Source organism: Trachypithecus francoisi, unplaced genomic scaffold, assembly GCF_009764315.1.
Source record: "Trachypithecus francoisi isolate TF-2019V2 unplaced genomic scaffold, Tfra_2.0 Lachesis_group12, whole genome shotgun sequence".
Taxonomy (NCBI): domain Eukaryota; kingdom Metazoa; phylum Chordata; class Mammalia; order Primates; family Cercopithecidae; genus Trachypithecus; species Trachypithecus francoisi.
In genome coordinates this window covers 11,085,653-11,105,070 of record NW_022681457.1, presented here as the reverse complement: position 1 = coordinate 11,105,070, position 19,418 = coordinate 11,085,653, and the positions used below count along the sequence as shown (strand labels likewise).

The 19,418-nt window shown below is 49.2% G+C and overlaps 1 protein-coding gene across 1 annotated transcript in view; it reads left to right on the top strand.

Annotated features, from left to right (window-relative positions):
- The window catches only part of NLRP9 (NLR family pyrin domain containing 9), a 34,532-nt gene extending 24,665 nt beyond the window's left edge, over nt 1-9,867 (top strand). The window contains exons 5-9 of the mRNA XM_033224532.1: nt 1,188-1,358; nt 3,501-3,671; nt 4,436-4,606; nt 6,033-6,203; nt 9,261-9,867. Of these exons, the coding sequence (XP_033080423.1) occupies nt 1,188-1,358; nt 3,501-3,671; nt 4,436-4,606; nt 6,033-6,203; nt 9,261-9,393 (817 nt within the window). The 3' untranslated portion in view covers nt 9,394-9,867. The remainder of the gene's footprint in view (nt 1-1,187; nt 1,359-3,500; nt 3,672-4,435; nt 4,607-6,032; nt 6,204-9,260) is intronic.
- Nucleotides 9,868-19,418: the final 9,551 nt, after the last annotated feature.

Sequence of the window (19,418 nt, the reverse complement as noted above, 5' to 3'; positions counted from 1 at the left end):
ATTACAGCACATGTTTCTACGAGCACAGGGTTGGGGCTAAAGTCACAGGTTAACGGCATCTCAAAACAGAACAATTTTTCTTAGTACAGATCAAAATGGAGTTTCTTAAGTCTTCCTTTTCTACGTAGACACAGTGACAATCTGATCTCTCTCTTTCTTTTCCCCACACGAGCACAGGAGCGTCTGTCCCTGTGGAGCTGGGGTGTGGCGTGTGGACGTGTTTGCCAACCTGGGCGCTCTCTCAACGCTATCCTTTTAGGATTTTTATGGAGCCTTCATCACACAGGCATAATCGATGATCAGCTCTGTGTCTAACCCCTCAAAGGGAGTGTCAGGTTTGGGTTAAGTTTTAGGACGCCCACTTAGTGGCTGCGAAAGAGCTGCCCAATATGGGGGCGAGCTGCCTTCCCGCCTCTGGTCACGGAAGCGTGTTGCACTGAGTGTGTGAAAGTAGGAAAAAAACAGTTGGGTTTTTCCTACTTCTTGAAGTGCTATTGACAGAGAGTCAGATTTATTGAGTTCTGGATACTCCTTTGTTGCAGGGTCTGTCCTGTTCACTGAAGGATATTCAACAGCATCCCTGGCAGCCTCCATTGTGACGGCCAATAATATACCCAGACATTTCCACGTGTCTCCCTTAGGGCAGATCACCCCAGGCAGTAGAGAAGCGTGGGCTTAGACATTTTTCCTAACTTCAATGCAAAGCCACGGGATTAATGAGGGAGTCATGTCATTTACATTTGCACTTTTTAAAAGTTTGTAATGTGGCCCGGCGCGGTGGCTCATCCCTGTAATCCCGGACTTTGGGAGGCCGAGGTAGGCGGATCTCTTGAGGTCAGGAGTTCGAGAACAGCCTGGCCAACATGGCGAAACCCCCACCTCTATTAAAAATACAAATGAGCCGGATGTGATGGCAGGCGCCTGTAATCCCAGCTACTTGGGAGGCTGAGGCAGGAGAATCATTTGAACCCGGGAGGTGGAGGTTGCAGTGAGCCGAGATCGCACCACTGCACTCCTGCCTGGGTTACAGAGTGAGATTCCTTCTCAAAAAAAAAAAAATTCTGTAATGTAGATAATGGATTGGCAGGTGCAAGACTAGAATCAGAAGTGTCATTTGGTCCATGGCTAATCTTTCATGAGTGATTGAAAGCTTTGGTTCCGTCTCATGGTGTGTGTCTCATATGTAGACTAGGAAAGTGTGACATTTCCAGTGAAGCTTGTGAAGACGTCGCCTCTGTCCTGGCCTGCAACAGCAAGCTAAAACACCTCTCCTTGGTAGAAAATTCCTTGAGGGACGAAGGAATGATGTTGCTGTGTGAAGCCCTGAAGCACCCACACTGTGCCCTGGAGAGGCTGATGTAAGTTGGCCTGCAGAAAGCAGGTTCGGAGATTTCCGAAGCGTGTGCCTAGATCCACCCATTATCAAAGCCATGCAGTGCTCACTGAGGGACGCGGCAGAATGTGGAATCCGTAGCTCGACCTGAGTTCCTTTTCCATGCCTCAGGTGCTCATCAGTAAAATGGAGCTGGCTGGGCCTGTAATCCCAGCACTTGGGAGGCCAAGGTTGGCGGATCACCTGAGCGCAGGAGTTCGAGACCAGCCTGGCCAACATGGTGAAACCCCGTCTCTACTAAAAATAGAAAAATTAGCCATATGTAAAATTTAGCTGGGACGCATGCCTGTAATTCCAGCACTTTGGGAGGTTGAGGCAGGAGAATTGCTTGAACCTGGGAGGTGGAGGTTGCAGTGAGCCGAGATTGTGCCACTGCACTCCAGTCTGGGAGACAGAGCAAGACTCTATCTCAAAAAAGAAAAAGAAAAAAAATTAAAATATTTTAAAAATGCATACATTTAAGCCATACAATGTGATGTTCTAATATATACATACACTGTAAAATGGTTACTACAATCAAGCTAATTAACAGATCCATCACCTCACAGAGTTACCATTTTGGAGGATGTAAGAACATTTAAAATCAACTCTCAGCAAAGGATACAGTACATTGTGATTAAATAATTTTTTTTTTTTTTTTGAGACGGCGTCTTGCTCTGTCACTCAGGCTGGAGTGCAGTGGCGTGATCTCAGCTCACTGGAAGCTCCGCCTCCCAGGTTCACGCCATTCTCCTGCCCCAGCCTCCCAAGTAGCTGAGACTACAGGCGCCTGCCACCAGGCCTGGCTAATTTTTTGTATTTTTAGTAGGGACGCGGTTTCACCGTGTTAGCCAGGATGGTCTCGATTTCCTGACCTCGTGATCCGCCCATCTCAGCCTCCCAATATGCTGGGAGCCACCATGCCCAGCCAATTAAATAATTTTTAAAACAAAAATTATTTGATATACATATCCATAGTAAAAGGTTGACTGTCGTCAAGGAATTAACATACTTATCATCTGACATAGCTGATCCATTTTATTTTTTGTGGCTCGAGCACCTAAAACCTATTCTTTTTGTTGTTGTTGTTGTTGAGACGGAGTCTCGCTCTGTCGCCCAGGCTGGAGTGCAGTGGCCAGATCTCAGCTCACTGCAAGCTCTGCCTCCCGGGTTTACGCCATTCTCCTGCCTCAGCCTCCCGAGTAGCTGGGACTACAGGCGCCGGCCACGTCGCCCGGCTAGTTTTTTTTTTTTTTGTATTTTTAGTAGAGACGGGGTTTCACCGTGTTAGCCAGGATGGTCTCGATCTCCTGACCTCGTGATCCACCCGTCTCGGCCTCCCAAAGTGCTGGGATTACAGGCTTGAGCCACCACGCCCGGCCCCTAAAACCTATTCTTTTAACAAAACCTTAAATATGTATATTAAACAACAAATCAAAAATCATTCTACATGGGATATTGTCCAGTACATTCCATTAAGCCATATGTATACTCTGTTGCAAAGAATGGGTGACTTTTGCCCTAGATCTTCCAGCTGGTGATGATCTGACTTGGAACTGGAATCTGAGATTCTGTTTGTTGGGACTCTATATTCCACATTCCTCCTTCTGTATGTCCCTGGGTATTACAAGTTTTAATCCCCTTCCTTTATTGTCTTTTTTTTTTTTTTTGAGACATAGTTTCGCTCTTGCCGCCCAGGCTGAAGTGCAATGGGCGATCTCAACTCACGGCAACCTCCGCCTCCCAGGTTCAAGCAATTCTCCTGCCTCAGCCTCCCGAGTAGCTGGGACTACAGGCATCCGCCACCGTGCCCGGCTAATTTTGTACTTTTAGTAGAGACGGGGTTTCATCATGTGGGTCAGGCTGGTCTCAAACTCCTGGTCTCAGGTGATCCACCTGTCTTGCTCTCCCAAAGTGCTAGGATGACAGGTGTGAGGCACCTCACCCAGCTCCTTATTTTCTTGAGTGACAGCAGAGTTCAAGGAACATCTGGAAAGGTTTTGCCTGTGACAAAGAGAATATGGTAATATTACCACAGGAAGCTTCAGTGGGCGGGAGAACGATGCGTTTCTCTCCAGGTGGACGAGCGGCTGTTCAGTGGGCTGGGAGACGGTGCATTTCTTTGCAGGTTGATGTACTGCTGTCTCACCTGTGTCTCCTGTGACTCCATTTCCCAAGTCCTCTTGTGCAATAAGTCCCTGTCCCTCCTCGATCTGGGCTCAAATGCCCTGGAGGATAACGGAGTGGCATCTCTGTGTGGAGCGCTGAAGCACCCAGCCTGCAGCATACAGGAGCTGTGGTACGACCGGCTGTGATTTGCTTTACTGTCCTCCCTCCCCTCCTCCTCCTTCCCTTCCCCTCTTCCCCCTCCTCCCTTCCCCTCCTCCCCTCCCCTCCTCCCCCTCCCCTCCTCCCTCCTCCCCTCCCCTGTCCCCCTTCCCCTCTCTCTCTCCCCCCTCCCCCTTCTCCCCTTCCCTTTCTCCCCCTCCCCCTTCCTCCCTCCTCCTCCCATCCCCTCCTCCCTCCTCCTCCCTGTCCCCTCTTCCCTCCTTCTCCCCTCCTCCTTCCTCCCTCTTCTCCTCTGTCCCCTCTCTCCGTCCTCCTCCGTCCCTTCCTCCTCCCTGTCCCTCCTCCTCCCCTCTCCCCTCCTCTTCCCCTCTCCCCTCCTCCTCCCCTCCCCTCCTCTTCCCCTCTCCCCTCCTCCCTCCTCCTCTCCCTCTCCCCTCCTCCCTCCTACCTCTTCTTTCCCCTCCTCCCCTCTTCCCCTCATCCCTTACCTCTTTCATCCTCTTCCCCCCCCCCCGCCCTCACTTCATCCCCTCTTCCCCCTCCTCCTCCCCCTTCCTCCCCCATTCTCCCCCTATCCCCTGTCCTCCCTTCTCCTCCCTCGTTCCTCTTTCGTCTTCTCTTGCCCTTCCCCACCCTCCTCATCATCTCAGAAGTACTTGGGTATTTCTTGTATCACATGAAAAGATGAAACTAAGGTGGAGCCTTGTGACTGGCCCCATAAGCACGTGTGTGTGTGTGTGTGTGTGTGCGTGTGTGTGTATTTCCTCCCGCCAGGTTGATGGGCTGTTTCCTCACTTCCGATTCCTGTAAGGACATTGCTGCTGTTCTTATTTGCAATGAAAAACTGAAGACCCTGAAACTCGGGCATAATGAAATAGGAGATGCTGGTGTCAGACAGTTATGTGCAGCTTTGAAGCATCCTAACTGTAAATTAGAGGGACTTGGGTGAGTATCTACCAATCCTTATGGTAGGAAAATTTACCTATTTCAAGAAGAGGAAGAGCCGGAGGGTCAGTAGAATGGAAGGGAGGCAGGTTTAAAAGCAAGTCTGTCTGGGACGATCTGATACGTAAAATGCTGCTGCAGGGTTTGCTCAGTCTTGGTACTCTTTTTTTTTTTTTTTTTCTGAGACAGGGTCTGGCTCTGTGGCCCAGGCTGGAGTGCAGTGGCGCCATCTCCACTCACTGCAAGCTCCGCCTCCCGGGTTCAGGCCATTCTCCTGCCTCAGCCTCCCGTGTAGCTGGGACTACAGGCGCCCGTCACCACGCCCGGCTAATTTTTTGTATTTTTAGTAGAGACGGGGTTTCACCATGTTAGCCAGGATAGTCTCGATCTCCTGACCTCGTGATCTGCCTGTCTCGGCCTCCCAAAGGGCTGGGATTACAGGCGTGAGCCACTGCACCCAGCCTTGGAACTCTTGCTGTTTGAAACTGGAGAGTTATTTGCCTTGGGGGCCATCGTGTGCATCATAGGATCTTCAGCAGCGCCCCTGGACACTATCCTCCAGTTGCCAGCAGCACCCCTCAGTTGGGATAGATGTCACTAGACATACGTGCCCCAGAGCACAATCGCCCTGGCTGAGAAACGCTGGTCTGGACGGCAGAGTCTCCTGCCAGGAGGCGTGTAATTTGTCAAACAATTACATGCGCTCGTGAGGCTGCAAGGATGTGTGTCTGCATCCTGGTTTCTCAGTATTGACGCGAGGGGCATTTTAGCCCAATTCATTCTGTGTTTTTGGGGCGGCTATTCCATGCTTCCTGGGGTGTTGAGCAGAATCCCTGGTTCCCAGCCACTAGATGAGGACAGAAAAACGAGGGAGGAGAGGGGAGAATGGGGGAGAATGGGGGAGGAGGAGAGGGGAAGAAGGGATGGAAGTGGGGGCAGGAGAGGAAGAGAGGATGCAAGAGGTAAGCGACGAAGGGAAGAGGGAAAGAAGAGGTAGGAGCACCTTCTCTCCTGGTGTGGTAGACCAAAAATGTCTCCAGACACTACCAGTATCCTCCGGTGGGCAAAAATGATACACACCTCCTGGCAGGAAACTCTGCCATGTAGACCAGCATTTCTCAGCCAGGGCAGCTGTGCTCCTGGGGAACAATCATGCCACCAACACACACGTACACACATCAGACATATACCTACGTGTGTATGAATGTGGATAGATACGTGCATACCCACACATCTATCTATATCTATGTATACATCATCTGTCATTTATCTATTTGTCCATCTGTCCCCTATCCTCTGTCCTCTACCTACTATGTTTCTGTCTATCTGTATTGGGGGGTGATAAGTAGTTGGTAAGTAACAATGGCGTGCCCTCCAGCCTGCCCCAAGCCAGAGTGGATTCTCTGGTGTGTTTCCCTTTTTGCAGGCTGCAAACATGTCCGATCACCCGTGCCTGCTGTGGTGACCTCGCCGTGGCACTCGTCGCCTGCAAAACACTGAAGAGCCTGAACCTCGACTGGATTACCTTGGAACCTGACGCAGTGGCGGTGCTGTGTGAGGCACTGAGCCACCCGGACTGTGCCCTGCAGATGCTGGGGTGAGTGACTTCAGAACGAGCTTTGTTCACTGGCCGTGTGCTCAACTGCAGCACGATGGATGTCAGGCTGGAGGGTCGTTTGTGGTGGGGGCCTGTGCTGGGCCCCTGTGGACATTGTAAAATGTCATTGTAAAATGTAAAAACGGTTGACATTGTAAGATGTCAAGCAGCGTTCTCGGCCTTTCTCATGAGTTGCCAGTAACACTTCCCTCAGTTGTGACAATCAAAAGAGCTCCAGAAATTGTCAAAAGTCCCCCAGAGACACAGTTGCACCAGGTGAGAACCACTGCTCTATTAAAACAGGTTCTACTTACGTTGGCCATAAATATGCAACCCCAGCTCAGACTTGGGAGGGGGTTCTGGGATGGGCTGAGCAGGGTCTTGACTCAGAAATACATTGGCTAAATGGCAGCAGTGAACATTGTTCTGAAAATTAGGTTTGCCTTTGGAGTTGTACCTATTTGAAATCTGTAGGATGAATTTTTTAAGTTAATTTTTCCTTCTGATTTTATTTTAATTTTAAAAGTTTTTTTTGGCCGGGCGCGGTGGCTCAAGCCTGTAATCCCAGCACTTTGGGAGGCCGAGACAGGCAGATCACGAGGTCAGGAGATGGAGACCATCCTGGCTAACACGGTGAAACCCCGTCTCTACTAAAAATACAAAAAACTAGCCGGGCGAGGTGGCAGGCGCCTGTAGTCCCAGCTACTGGGGAGGCTGAGGCAGGAGAATGGCATAAACCCGGGAGGCGGAGCTTGCAGTGAGCTGAGATCCGGCCACTGCACTCCAGCCTGGGCGACAGAGTGAGACTCCGTCTCAAAAAAAAAAGTTTTTTTTATTTTTTAAAAAATAAATGGGCAGGGTATAAATGGAAGAAGCTGAATATTGCTAATGGTTCAAGTTGGTGATGAGTACATGAATTCATTGTACTAGTGTCTCTGAGAAAAGTTCACAACACGTTAAGTTTATTTTTTTGTTGTTTTTTGTTTTTTGTATTATTGAGGCGGCATCTTGCTCTGTCACCCAGGCTGGAGTGCAGTGGCATGATCTTGGCTCACTGCAACCCCCACCTCCCAGGCTCAAGCAATTCTCGTGCCTCAGTCTCCCAACTAGCTAGGATTACAGGCGCTTACCACCATGCTAGGCTAATTTTTGTCTTTTTAGTAGAGACAGGATTTCACCATGTTGACCAGGCTGGTCTTGAACTCCCGACCTCAGGTGATCCACCCGCCTCAGCCTCCCCAAGTGTTGGGATTACAGGCGTGAGCCACCACGCCTGGCAGAGACGGTAACTTATAAAGGAAAGAGGTTTAATTGGCTCATGCGTGTGCAGGCTGTACGGGAAGCATAGTGGCTTCTGCTTCTGAGGTGGCCTCAGGAAACTTTGAATCATGGCGGAATGTGAAGGAGAAATAGGCACGTCTTTGATGGCGGGCGCAGGAGGAAAGGAAGCAGGGGGGATGCCACACACTTCTAAACCACCAGATCTTGTGAGAACTCTATCATGAGACCAGCACCAAAGGGATGGTGCTTAACCATTCACGAAGGATCCACCCCCACGATCCAGTCACCTCCCACCAGGCCCCACCTCCAACACTGGGGATTACAGTTAAACATGAGATTTGGGTGGGGACACAGATCCAACCAAACCATATCATGATTATCTAGAGAGGACCCCAAGTGAAGGGGGCACAGCAAAACGCACAGGCCCTGAGATGGGGCCAGGCCTTGTACCCTTCAGGGCTAGAAGGGAGTCCCGGGGAACTGTATAGCAGAGAAGGAAAAAAATGAATTCAGAGAGGAGACAGAGACCCAGCGCCCATAGGGACAGGCCAGGCACTTAGGACCTGCATTATAAAATAATAATTATCATATCTCCCTGCTCTTCAACCACCATCCCCACACCCAGAGCATGTCATCTCCACAGTAGCAAGCATTCAGAGCAGTTACTTCTGGATAACTTTCTCATAGTGTCGCTGTAGCTGAAAGGAAACTTAGCCATCTTCCCTACCTCTGAATATTTAAGGTAATAAACTCCTACTTCTCCTGTGTCTAAATGTCTATGAATTTTTGTGACCTGCTAATCCTCCTCAACTTCTTTTTATAATTGGAGATAAAAAGGCACATAACTATGAACACCAGGCAAGAAGGAAGGACACGGGAGAGGGGAAAAGAAAACTGCAAATGTTAGTTATATTCTTCCAGGAAAGCCTGTTTCAGTCTTACCAATTATTTGTGAACTTATTTTTTATATTTTCCTGATGCCGATAACATTTTGAAGTTATAAAGAGATAAAGATTCAATGTGTAAAGCAAGAAGGATAGCTGTTGAGGGAGGAGAAGCTGGGAGAAAGTGGTGACCAATAAGCTAAGGGGAAAAAATATCTCCAACAAGAAAGTGTAATTAACTGTATTCAATGCTACCTGGTTAAGTAGGATAGAATGTATTTAATAAATTGATGTTATTGATGATGACAAAAACCAGCTTTGTTGAGGTGGGTTCAGGGGACAGTGACATGAAAGGAACTGAAAATAGCAAAAATAGACAAGAAGGTTTGAAATATTTATGGGTATAGCATCTGCTTTAATTATTTCTTAGAAAATGGGTGGGTTGTAAATGGAAGAGGTTGAATACTGGTAATTGTAGAAGTTGGTGATGGGTACATGAATTCATTATACCAGTGTCTCCGAGAGAAGTTCATAATATGTTAAGTTTTTTTTTTTTTAAAGCACATTATAAGAAGCCATAAATATGCCAGGGCATGTGAACATCAGGTGAATGGAAGTTATCCTGTTTTTTTTCTTTTTAACTTAAATTCATCTTTTTTGAATTAAATCTTAATTGATACATGCTGTATATGAAATTTCACTTTATGGTATAAATCAGAGGCTTCCTATCCTAGAGGAAAGATTCATGCTTGTTTTTCACATTCAGTACAATTCTCCCAGTGATTTCTAGGAGAGAATAAAGAGGAGAGGAGAGGTAGACATCAGAATGTAGAGAGGCAATATTGTGTATAAAAAAAAAACAACAAAAAAACTTTATTTCTATTTTTCCCAGGCTGCACAAATCTGGCTTTGATGAAGAAACTCAGAAGATGCTGATGTCTGTGGAAGAAAAAATGCCCCACCTAACCATTTCACATGAACCCTGGATTGACGAGGAATACAAGATCAGGGGTGTGCTTCTCTGATGGGGAACACCCTGAAGTAGTCTTCTCACAAAAGCTTTCCTTGGCCACAGTGGGCCCTTCTCCTGGCACCTCTGTCCTGTAATTGTACATCATGGCAGCAGGGCTGTGATTTCAGGGCTACTCCCTGGGTGTTCTAGCAATATGATTATGGAACGTGATTCAGTGTATGTGCTGACTGTCTTTGCCTTGGTCCTATATCCCCTTGTCTTTAGAATCCCCATCCTGCCTTGTGATATTTAGAAGAACAAGTATGTTAAACAAGTGTTAAACGCTCTGGAAAGCATGGCTTTATTTTCTTAATGGATGTCTGAGTGTGTAGGGGCGTGCATTTGCAGGCACCACTATCCGTATACTTCTGACATAGAAGTGATGCTAGAATGTGTCTATAGATTGTATTGCTAGCATCCAGACTTTCTAGTTTGCCCAGATTTAATTTGATCAGTTTTCTTGTCCAATAAAAAAAGCATTTCCAAATCTCTACTTATCCTTTTATATATGACACTCCAATAGATGTTTCTAAAAATTCAGTATTATTCAAATGTTTCTATACTGTTTCTATTTTAAAATACAATATTAAACACTTCACTGCCATAATTAAACATTCCCTAGTTCCCTGCAGCAAATTGCTGATGCCCTTATTGGCCAGGTCTAAAATTGTTACTACAAAATATAAATGTAAGGTGATACAGAAGCTGGATTATATAGTATCAGTTATTAGATTGAAATATAATCTCAGATTCTCCTGAGAATGAGAAATTGTGGACCTACCTGTGGATCTCTTGGCACACTCCTGGATTCTTTGGATACTTGGGAGGCTGAATTTTCTATAGTCTTCGATGTAGAGTGCTTGCACTTACTTGCTTAATTTTACTTCCAGGTTTTCCATATGTTTAAGCAATTATGAACTTTTTCGCCCAATTTTCTATTTGCTTTTGGCCTTTTTCCACAACTTTAAAGAATGCTGGCATAGGCTGGGTGCGGTGGCTCACGCCTGTAATCCCAACACTTTAGGAGGCCCAGGTGGGTGGATCATGAGGTCAGAAGTTCAATACCAGCCTGACCAATATGGTAAAACCCTGTCTCCACTAAAAATACAAAAATTAGCTGGACGTGGTGGCATGCACCTGTAGTCCCAGCTATTTGGGAGGCTGAGGCAGGAGAATCGCTTGAACCTGGGAGGCAGAGGGTTGCGGTGAGCTGAGATTGCACTACTGTACTCCAGCCTGGAGCACAGAGTGAGACTTTGTCTCAAAAGAAGAAAAAAAAAAAAAAAAAGAATGCTGGCATAATCTTCCTGTATGTTTCCTTCCCCTAATACCAGCCCACGTGACCAGGAGTGCTGCTTCCCTTCAGGAATAAACAGGGAAAGCCCGGTGGTCCAAAGACAGACAAAGGAAGCAACGCTGTGTGGACACATGGAAATATAAAAATATGAGTCTCCCAGCAGAGTCGTGTAGAGAGGAACTACGAGATCTGAGATGACATAGAAAAGCTTCAAATAGGATATCTTCCAGACTACTCAGACCTGGGGCAAGCAACCTTCACGTAACCTTGAAGAGCGGTGGAACTTCACGTCATGGAGAAGACCAGACTCCGGATCACATGCAGACACTCTGTATTCACAGGCTTCGAGTGTCAGCGTGATTTTAGAAAAGTGAAAGAGGGCCGGGCGCGGTGGCTCACGCCTATAATCCTGACACTTTGGGAGGCCGAGGTGGGCGGATCACCTGAGGTCAGGAGTTCAAGACCCGCCTGGCTAACATAGTGAGACACTGTTTCTACTAAAAGTACAAAATCAGCTGGCCATGGTGGCGGGCGCCTGTAGTCTCGGCTACTCAGGAGGCTGAGGCAGGAGAATGGCTTGAACCCGGGAGGTGGAGGTTGCAGTGAGCCGAGATCGCGCCCATTACACTTCCAGCCTGAGTGACAGAGCGAGACTCCATCCCAAAAAGAAAAACAGCATTGAAGGAAATGCCCAATTGTAAACAGTAAAGGGGAGCCCAGACCCACTGTTGAGTGCCCTTACACTCTGATGACACCGGTTCAGAACTTAGATTCTCCCACGGGAGCGCAGAAAACTTCCTCTGCCGCTGGTTCCGCTGCTCTCTACCATCCTCTCACTAATTGCCGAAAGCTGTAACTCACTACCGGAAGGGGCTGGGGATACATTTTGTTCCTCACTGAAGATTCTCCAGACTCTCCCTGCTGACGATGTCATGGATTCTACAGATGGCATGATAATGCATCTCTGTGGGGAGATCAGCTCCAGGAACTCGCTCCCTATAACTAGGCAATCAGGGGCCCCCACTCCTCCTGACTGACACTTCCCTGCACAGAGCTCTGGAGCCAAGAGGAACCAGGTGGGTGCTTTCTTATGTTCAGTCTCAGGGAAGAAGACGGGACTTAGTGTCGTCCCTCAAGAGAGGAACACAGAGCGGTGGTTGTGAAGTCACCTTGTTCAGAGCAGGTGATAACCCTGCCTCATGCTGACATCCCGTTCATGCTCTGGCTGGACAGATGTAGGTGGCTATCTGCAGGGGAATGTAGGTAGGACCACAGGTGAGGGTCACTGCAAATCCCTGAGTCCTAGAGAAAGGACAGGGTCTCTTTGGAGTCTGAACCAAACCTTGGATGAACAGACCCACTGAACTCTGAACCATGAACGCAAGTGTCTGCTCATTTTCTCAGACCCAACAGATCTAGCTTTGGGTGTGAATACGTGGCCGGGTGCAGTGGCTCGCACCTGTAATCCCGGCACTTTGGGAGGCCGAGGTGGGCGGATCACCTGAGGTCAGGAGTTTGAGACCAGCCTGGCCAACATGGTGAAACCCTGTCTCTACTAAAAATACAAAAAAAATTAGCCAGGCTTGGTGGCGCATGCCTGTAATCCCCTACTCGGGAGGCTGAGGCAGGAGAATTGCTTGAACCTGGGAAGCAGAGGTTGCAATGAGCCGAGATCCTGCCATTGCACTCCAGCCTGGGCAACAAGAGCAAAACTCCATCTCAAAAAAGTACAGATAATTAAAGTGCAGGATTTGTGTTAGAACTTAAATATTCTAATGCCAAAAACTAGGTCCAGTGACACACACATATATGTACAAGTGGAAATTTACAGAAAGAAATCATCTATGGTGCATCATGGTGGGGTGTAGTAGAATAGGACTGTCTCATTATTTCTCCAAAGATTCTGGAGACACATTTCTCTGTGTGCTCTGTAGTGTGTTGTACACTCATACTTTTATCCAAGTTAATGAAAAAGAACCTTCTATCCTTCTTTAACCTGATGCAGCAAGGACAGAGAGAAAAACTTAGAACTGTAGTTCTCAGATCTTATGAAACTGTAACTTTTGTTTTTGTTTTTATTTTGAGACAGAGTCTCATTCTGTCACCCATGCTGGAGTGCAGTGGTGCAATCTTGGCTCACTGCAACCTCCGCCTCCTGGGTTCAAGTGATTCTCCTGCTTCAGCCTCCCAAGTAGCTGGGATTACAGGCACCCGCCACCATACCCAGCTCATTTTTTTTGTAGTTTTAGCAGAGACGGGGTTTCACCACGTTGGCCAGGCTGATCTTGAATTCCTGACCTCAGATGATCCACCCGCCTCAGCCTCCCAAAGTGCTGGGATTACAGGCGTGGGTCACCATGCCCGGCCAACAGCTACTGATTTTTAAAGGTATTTTGTATTCACTCACTCCCAGGAATAATGTTGAGTTCTCAAAAGTTGACACTTGTTCCTCTTGCAATTGTAATGAGTTAGATGATCTTATGATTTGAGCAAGACTTTGCATTGTTCCATTTTATCTTAAGTTATTATATTCCTGTGACAGGATAATATGAATTCTTTTTTTTTTTTTGAGACGGAGTCTCACTCTGTCGCCCGGGCTGGAGTGCAGTGGCCGGATCTCAGCTCACTGCAAGCTCCGCCTCCTGGGTTCACGCCATTCTCCTGCCTCAGCCTCCTGAGTAGCTGGGACTACAGGCGCCCACTACCTTGCCCGGCTAGTTTTTTTTTTTTTTTTTTTTTTTTTTAGTAGAGATGGGGTTTCACCGTGTTAGCCAGGATGGTCTCGATCTCCTGACCTCGTGATCCGCCCGTCTCGTCCTCCCAAAGTGCTGGGATTACAGGCTTGAGCCACCGCACCCGGCCAGGATAATATGAATTCTAAATAAGGCACATTGCACCCTGTCGCTGTCTCCTTCTCAGGATAGTATGAACTCTAAATTCCGCACACTGCACCCTATCACTGTCTCCTCAGGATAATATGAACTGTTTTCATTTTTTTTTGAGACGAGGTCTTGCTCTGTCACCCAGGCTGGAGTGCAGTGGCCTGATCTCGGCTCACCGCAGCCTCCACCTCCCAGATTGAAGCAGTTCTCCTGCCTCAGCCTCCCAAGTAGCTGGGATTACAGGCGTGCGCTACTATGTCTGGCTTTTTTTTTTTTTTAGGAGAGATGGAGTTTCAGCATGTTGGCCAGACTGGTCTTCAACTCCTGACCTCAAGCATTCCGCCCGCCTCAAGCTTCCGAAGTCCTGGGATTCCAGGCGTAAGCCACCGTGCCCGGCCGGAAGCACTCCTATATGACCGTGCTCACGCCTGGAATCCCAGCACTTCAGGAGGCCGCGGCAGGAGGAATGCTTCAGCCCAGGAGTTCAGGACCAGCCTGGACAACATAGCAAGACCTCATCTCTGTACAAAAATTTTTTAATTAGCTGTAGCTGGAGGGAGAAGAGGTGAGTGAGAGGCGGGATCCCTGCGGAGCAGCGGTTGCCTGGACAGAGGCAGCGCCTTCATCCCGGCCCGAGGCTCCGGGACCCCCTCAGGCGTCCTGCCGCACGTGGGGCTGCCGCCCCGGGACTGACCGGCCTCGCTGGTCCTGCCTGCCCCTCCAGCGCCTCTGTGATGAGGTCCAAACCCAGCTAGGTGGGGCCTGTGACCGCGAGGGCTCCACCAAGCCGGAAGGCGGGTGCCTCCAGGGAGCCGGGGCACTGGCTGGGCCCGCACGGGGGCACAAACCTGCAATCCCAGCTGGCATTGTGGGAGGCTAAGGCGGGAAGATCGCTTGAGTCCAGAAGTTCAAGACCAGCCTGGGCAACATAGGGAGATCCCTGTCTCTACAAAAAAACAAATTTAAAAAAACAGCTGTGCATGGTGGCGGGCGCCTGTGATCCCAGCTACTCAGGAGGCTGAGTCGGGGGGATCACTTGGGCCAGGGAGATCGAGGCTGCAGTGAGCCATGATTGCACCACTTCACTCCAGCCTACGTGACAAAGTAAGACCTCATCTCAAAAAAAAAAAAAAAAGAAAGAAAAGAAAGTAAAGGAGCTTGCGGTGCTTGTCGGTGAGTAGCCAAGTGGCCGTGGGTACCCAGATCCATGCATTGTTTCAGGAGCAGGAACGCAGCCCGAGGAGGACCTGGCACTGCTGCTGTGACAGGAGTTTATGAGAATTAGACCGACTCCTGGGCATATTTGAGAACCAAGACCGAAAGCACAGAACATGTGTTTATGTTCTTACAGTCACTGAAATATTAGAAGATTGGGGAGATTCTGTGAATACACGAAGGAAGAGAGAGTGATTCAAAGCAGAAAATGCAATCAAAGGCTCGCCTGTCCAGCCTGGGCAATAGAGCAAGACCCTGTCCCAGGGAAAAAAAAAAGAAGTATCTTTACTTTTTTAACCTAGTGACACCTCTCAAGAGTGGAGTCTAACCTGAAATGCCCATCAGTGAAGACATGACTGCATCACCATGGAGTAAAATGGCCTCGCCATTCAGCTGTTACAGACTTTAGATTGTTAGAGCACCTTAGAACATCTCATCTTTTCTCAGTTGTCAACAGGTAGGTACCATTTGTCACACAGCTAACTTTTGGGGCACTGGAACATACCTGAACTAAGACTTATTTTGTCTTACACTTTATACTCACTGAAAATCAAGAATCCCATAGTGAGCTATGCTCACGCACGGCAATGCAGCTTCGGTGACAGAGCAAGACAATCTATATATCCCACAACAACAAATATTCCAGCCAAAATGTCAATATGACTGCTGAAGAACCTGACCTCATGAATGACATGTCATTTTCTCAGTACTTGAAAGATGTTCTCTACCTTTGGCCTTTATTAACTTGACCCTGATAATGTTCAGGGATACTTTTTTTTTTGGAAAGGGTCTTGCCCAGCCTGCAGTGCAGTGGCATGATCTCGGCTCACTGCAACCTCCACCTCCTGGGCTCAAGCGATTCTCCCATCTCAGCCTCCTGAGTAGCTGGGACTACAGGCGCATGCCACTATGCACAACTAATTTTTGTATTTTTAGTAGAGACGGGGCTTTTATCACGTTGGCCAGGCTGGTCTCGAACTCCTGACCTCAAGCGATCCACCCGCCTCGGCCTCCCAAAGTGCTGGGATTACAGGCTCACGCCACTTCAGGAAACGTGTTGTAGTGACTCTGGATTCTGTATTGTTCTGAGAGGTTTTTTCATTTGTTTGTTTTCATCTTTGTTTCCGTAGGCAAAAAAGTTGCCTGGACACGTTTACAAAACATATCTCCCTGTCTCCCTGCAGTCAGCAGCTATCTGTATCTACGCTAAGTTCCTTCAAAGACTCCTAAGAGGTCTCCATGGACCTCTGAAGTGTAACAGTCAATGATTGGGTCAGAGCTTACTCAGAAACCTCAAGCCAGTAAGGCTTCCAACCACCGGCACCCAGGCCGAGTGGCTTGAGTGGCACATTCACTGTGTGGCATAATTCCGTGTTTGCCCAGGCTTTTCATTTCTACTGGGCTCCCTGGGGCCTCCCACGTGCATGTGTAGATCACTCAGCCAGGGATGTTGGAAAGTGGATGATGTCTATCATTCTATGGATCACTTGAGATGCTTATTTTCCAGGGAACAGAAATGAGGAAGTGGGGCCACGCCATCTCCTCTCTCTATTGTCTGTATTACAGAAGGAAGGGAACAGTGCTGGAGCAGGGGGCCCAGGAGCATCATGGGCGGCAGGCCAGTCCCCGCCAAGAAGAGAGATGTAGGTGGGATGACGCTCCAGGGACTCGGGAGAGAGACGTGTGAGCTTTTGCGATACAGGGTGAGACAGAGCAAGGGTGCTGTGGGGTATGCGTGCATTCCCACAGACAGTGTGGATGGCTGCATTCATGTGTGAGGGCTGTCATAACAAAGTACCACCAGCTGGGAGCCCTATAGAACGTCAATGTATTTTCTCGCAGTTCTGGAGGCCAGAAGTTCAAGATGAAGGTGCTGCAGGGTTGGTTTCCCCCGAGGCCTCTCTCCTTGGCTCGCAGACGGCTTGTCTTCTCCCTGCGTCTTCACATGAGGGTGCAACCCCACTGTGTAACAGGCGGGTTGGATTAGGACCCACCCTAATGTCCTCATTTTAACCTTACTTACCTGTGTAAAGACCCTGTCTCCAAATACAGCCCCATTCTGGGGTATGGGGGCGGGGGAGGTGGGGGTAGGACTCCAACATAGGGCTTTCAGGAGGGCGCAGTTCAGCTAGTGACAGTGACTGCAGGTGTCTAAGCGGAGAGGATGGGCCACTCCCACGGGGGTCGGGTGAGCAAGGGGCGCGGGAGGAAGAGCGTGGAGATCACGTGGCGTCTACTGTGCACGCTGGGCTGGGAGGTGGGGGCCGGGAGGAGACCGGGACCACCAGTAAGAGCCCGCGAGAAGTACGTGTGAGAGCGACTGTCTCGGTGTGGGCTGGAGACGGAGGAACTGTGTTTCCGAGGAACTGAACTCCTCCATTGATAGTCTGCGCGCTGGCCCAGAAGGTGCACCAGCGTGCACGGGATCCCAGCGTCTTCCCACAGCCCCGCGTGCGGCTCCGGCCGCTCTCCGGCGCCCTCTGCTGGGCCAGCACCCGAAACGCAGGCGAGCGCTTTCCAGCTTCCTCCAGTCCCATCCCACACAGTAGCCGCTCACAAGCAGGTGCTTCAACTTAAGTCCATCAAAACTAGGCAAGATTTAAAAAATCTCACGCTGGCCACATTTCAACTGTTCCACGTGCCATGTGGCTACTGGCATCCCTTTTGTACAGCACAGAGAACATTCCCAGCATCTCAGAAAGTTCCATCAGACGCCCCTGCCAGTGACCACTCAATCTCTGCGAAAAAGTGAGGATCCCGAGCTGCGCGCGGTGGCCCACACCCGTAATCCTAGTACTTTGGGAGGCCGTGGCAGGTAGATCGCCTGAGGTCAGGAGTTTGAGACCAGCCTGGCCAACGTGGTGAAACCCCGTCTCTACTAAAAATACAAAAATTAGCCAGGCGTGGTAGCAGGCGCCTGTAATCCCAGCTACTTGAGAGGCTGAGGCAGGAGAATCGCTTAAACCCGGGAGGTGCAGGTTGTAGTGAGCCGAGATCACACCACTACACTCTAGCCTGGGTGACGAGTGAAACACTGTCTCAAATTAAAAAAAAAAAAAAAAGGCCGGGCACAGTGGCTCAAGCCTGTAATCCCAGCACTTTGGGAGGCCGAGATGGGCGGATCACGAGGTCAGGAGATCGAGACCATCCTGGCTAACCCGGTGAAACCCCATCTCTACTAAAAAATACAAAAAAACTAGCCGGGTGAGGTGGCGGGCGCTTGTAGTTCCAGCTACTCAGCAGGCTGAGGCAGGAGAATGGCGTTAACCCGGGAGGCGGAGCTTGCAGTGAGCTGAGATCCGGCCACTGCACTCCAGCCTGGGTGACAGAGCGAGACTCCGTCTCAAAAAAAAAAAAAAAAAAGGATTCCCCGACTGTCCCAACCGCGCACCACACACACACACACAATACACAACACACACACAGCAGGAATCTCCTTGGTTGAGGGCACTTCTCACTTAGGCCCCTCAGGACAGTGTTGTCCAGGACAGAAACACATGGCGACACACGCCCTCCCCTCCATCTATGGCTGGCCCAGAGCTGCCCAGCCAGAGAGGACGCAGGGCCAAAGGAGATAATCTGCTATCAAAATAGGGAAAGAAACAATGAGTCAATATGGCTTAGATGAATGAATGCATTCACTCATTCTACTTGAAATCAATACCCAATAGATATAAGAAACAAATCATTTAGGTAGATAAGGTGAAGAGAGTCCCCAGCAAAAAGCTTTCTAACAAAAAGCAGCTTGGAAATTGCTCCCTTTCTAACCACACCACCCAGTTCAAAGAAATCACTTCTAACAAAGAGCAGCCTGATCTTTCAGGCTGTAAAACACAGATAAGCCACTTAGGGCAGACTTGGGAGGTTCCTGGGTAATCACCAAGCCACATACATACAATGGTCCCCAATAAAAACAGCGGGCCTAAAGCACATTCCTTTCCCTTTCTTCACACTAAGATAGGGAAGCTGGAAGCGTGCGTGGGGGAGATGGCTGCAGCTGCAAGAAGGTGCCTGGGAATGGGCACACACTCCCTCACCTTTCAGCACACACAGATAAGCAGTGCAGAGCAGCATAAACTAAGGGCCTGCCTGCAGGATCACAGAATGGGGTGGGGGCCGGGCACAGTGGCTCACGCCTGTAATCCTAGCACTTGGGGAGGCTGAGGGCGATCATGAGATCAGGAGATCGAGACCATTCTGGCTAACATGGTGAAACCCCGTCTGTACTAAAAATACAAAAAAAAAAAAAAAAAAAAAAAAACGCCTGGGCAACACAGCAAGACTGTCTCAGGGAAAAAAAAAAAAATGCCTTTCTATTCAATGAGAACATGAGGAAAAGGCAGAGGCTGGCTGGGAGAGGGTTTGTGTGTGTAACACTGAGTTGCAGTATAAAACAAAGATCAAGGCAGGACTGAAAGCCCCATGGCTGACATCGCAGCTCCAGAGCGAGGGCAAGGGTAGGGCGAGGAGCGAGAATAGGGCGGGGGCGAGTAGAGCGAGGGGTAAGGGTAGGGTGAGCACAGGTGTGAGGGGACCCTGGCAGGCCTGGACTCTGGTGGGTGGGGTGACCTAGGAGTTGGCTGAAGCTCCCTCGGGCTCCAGGGAGGTTCCCTCAAGTGCCTTCCCCACCCATCCCCTAGGCCC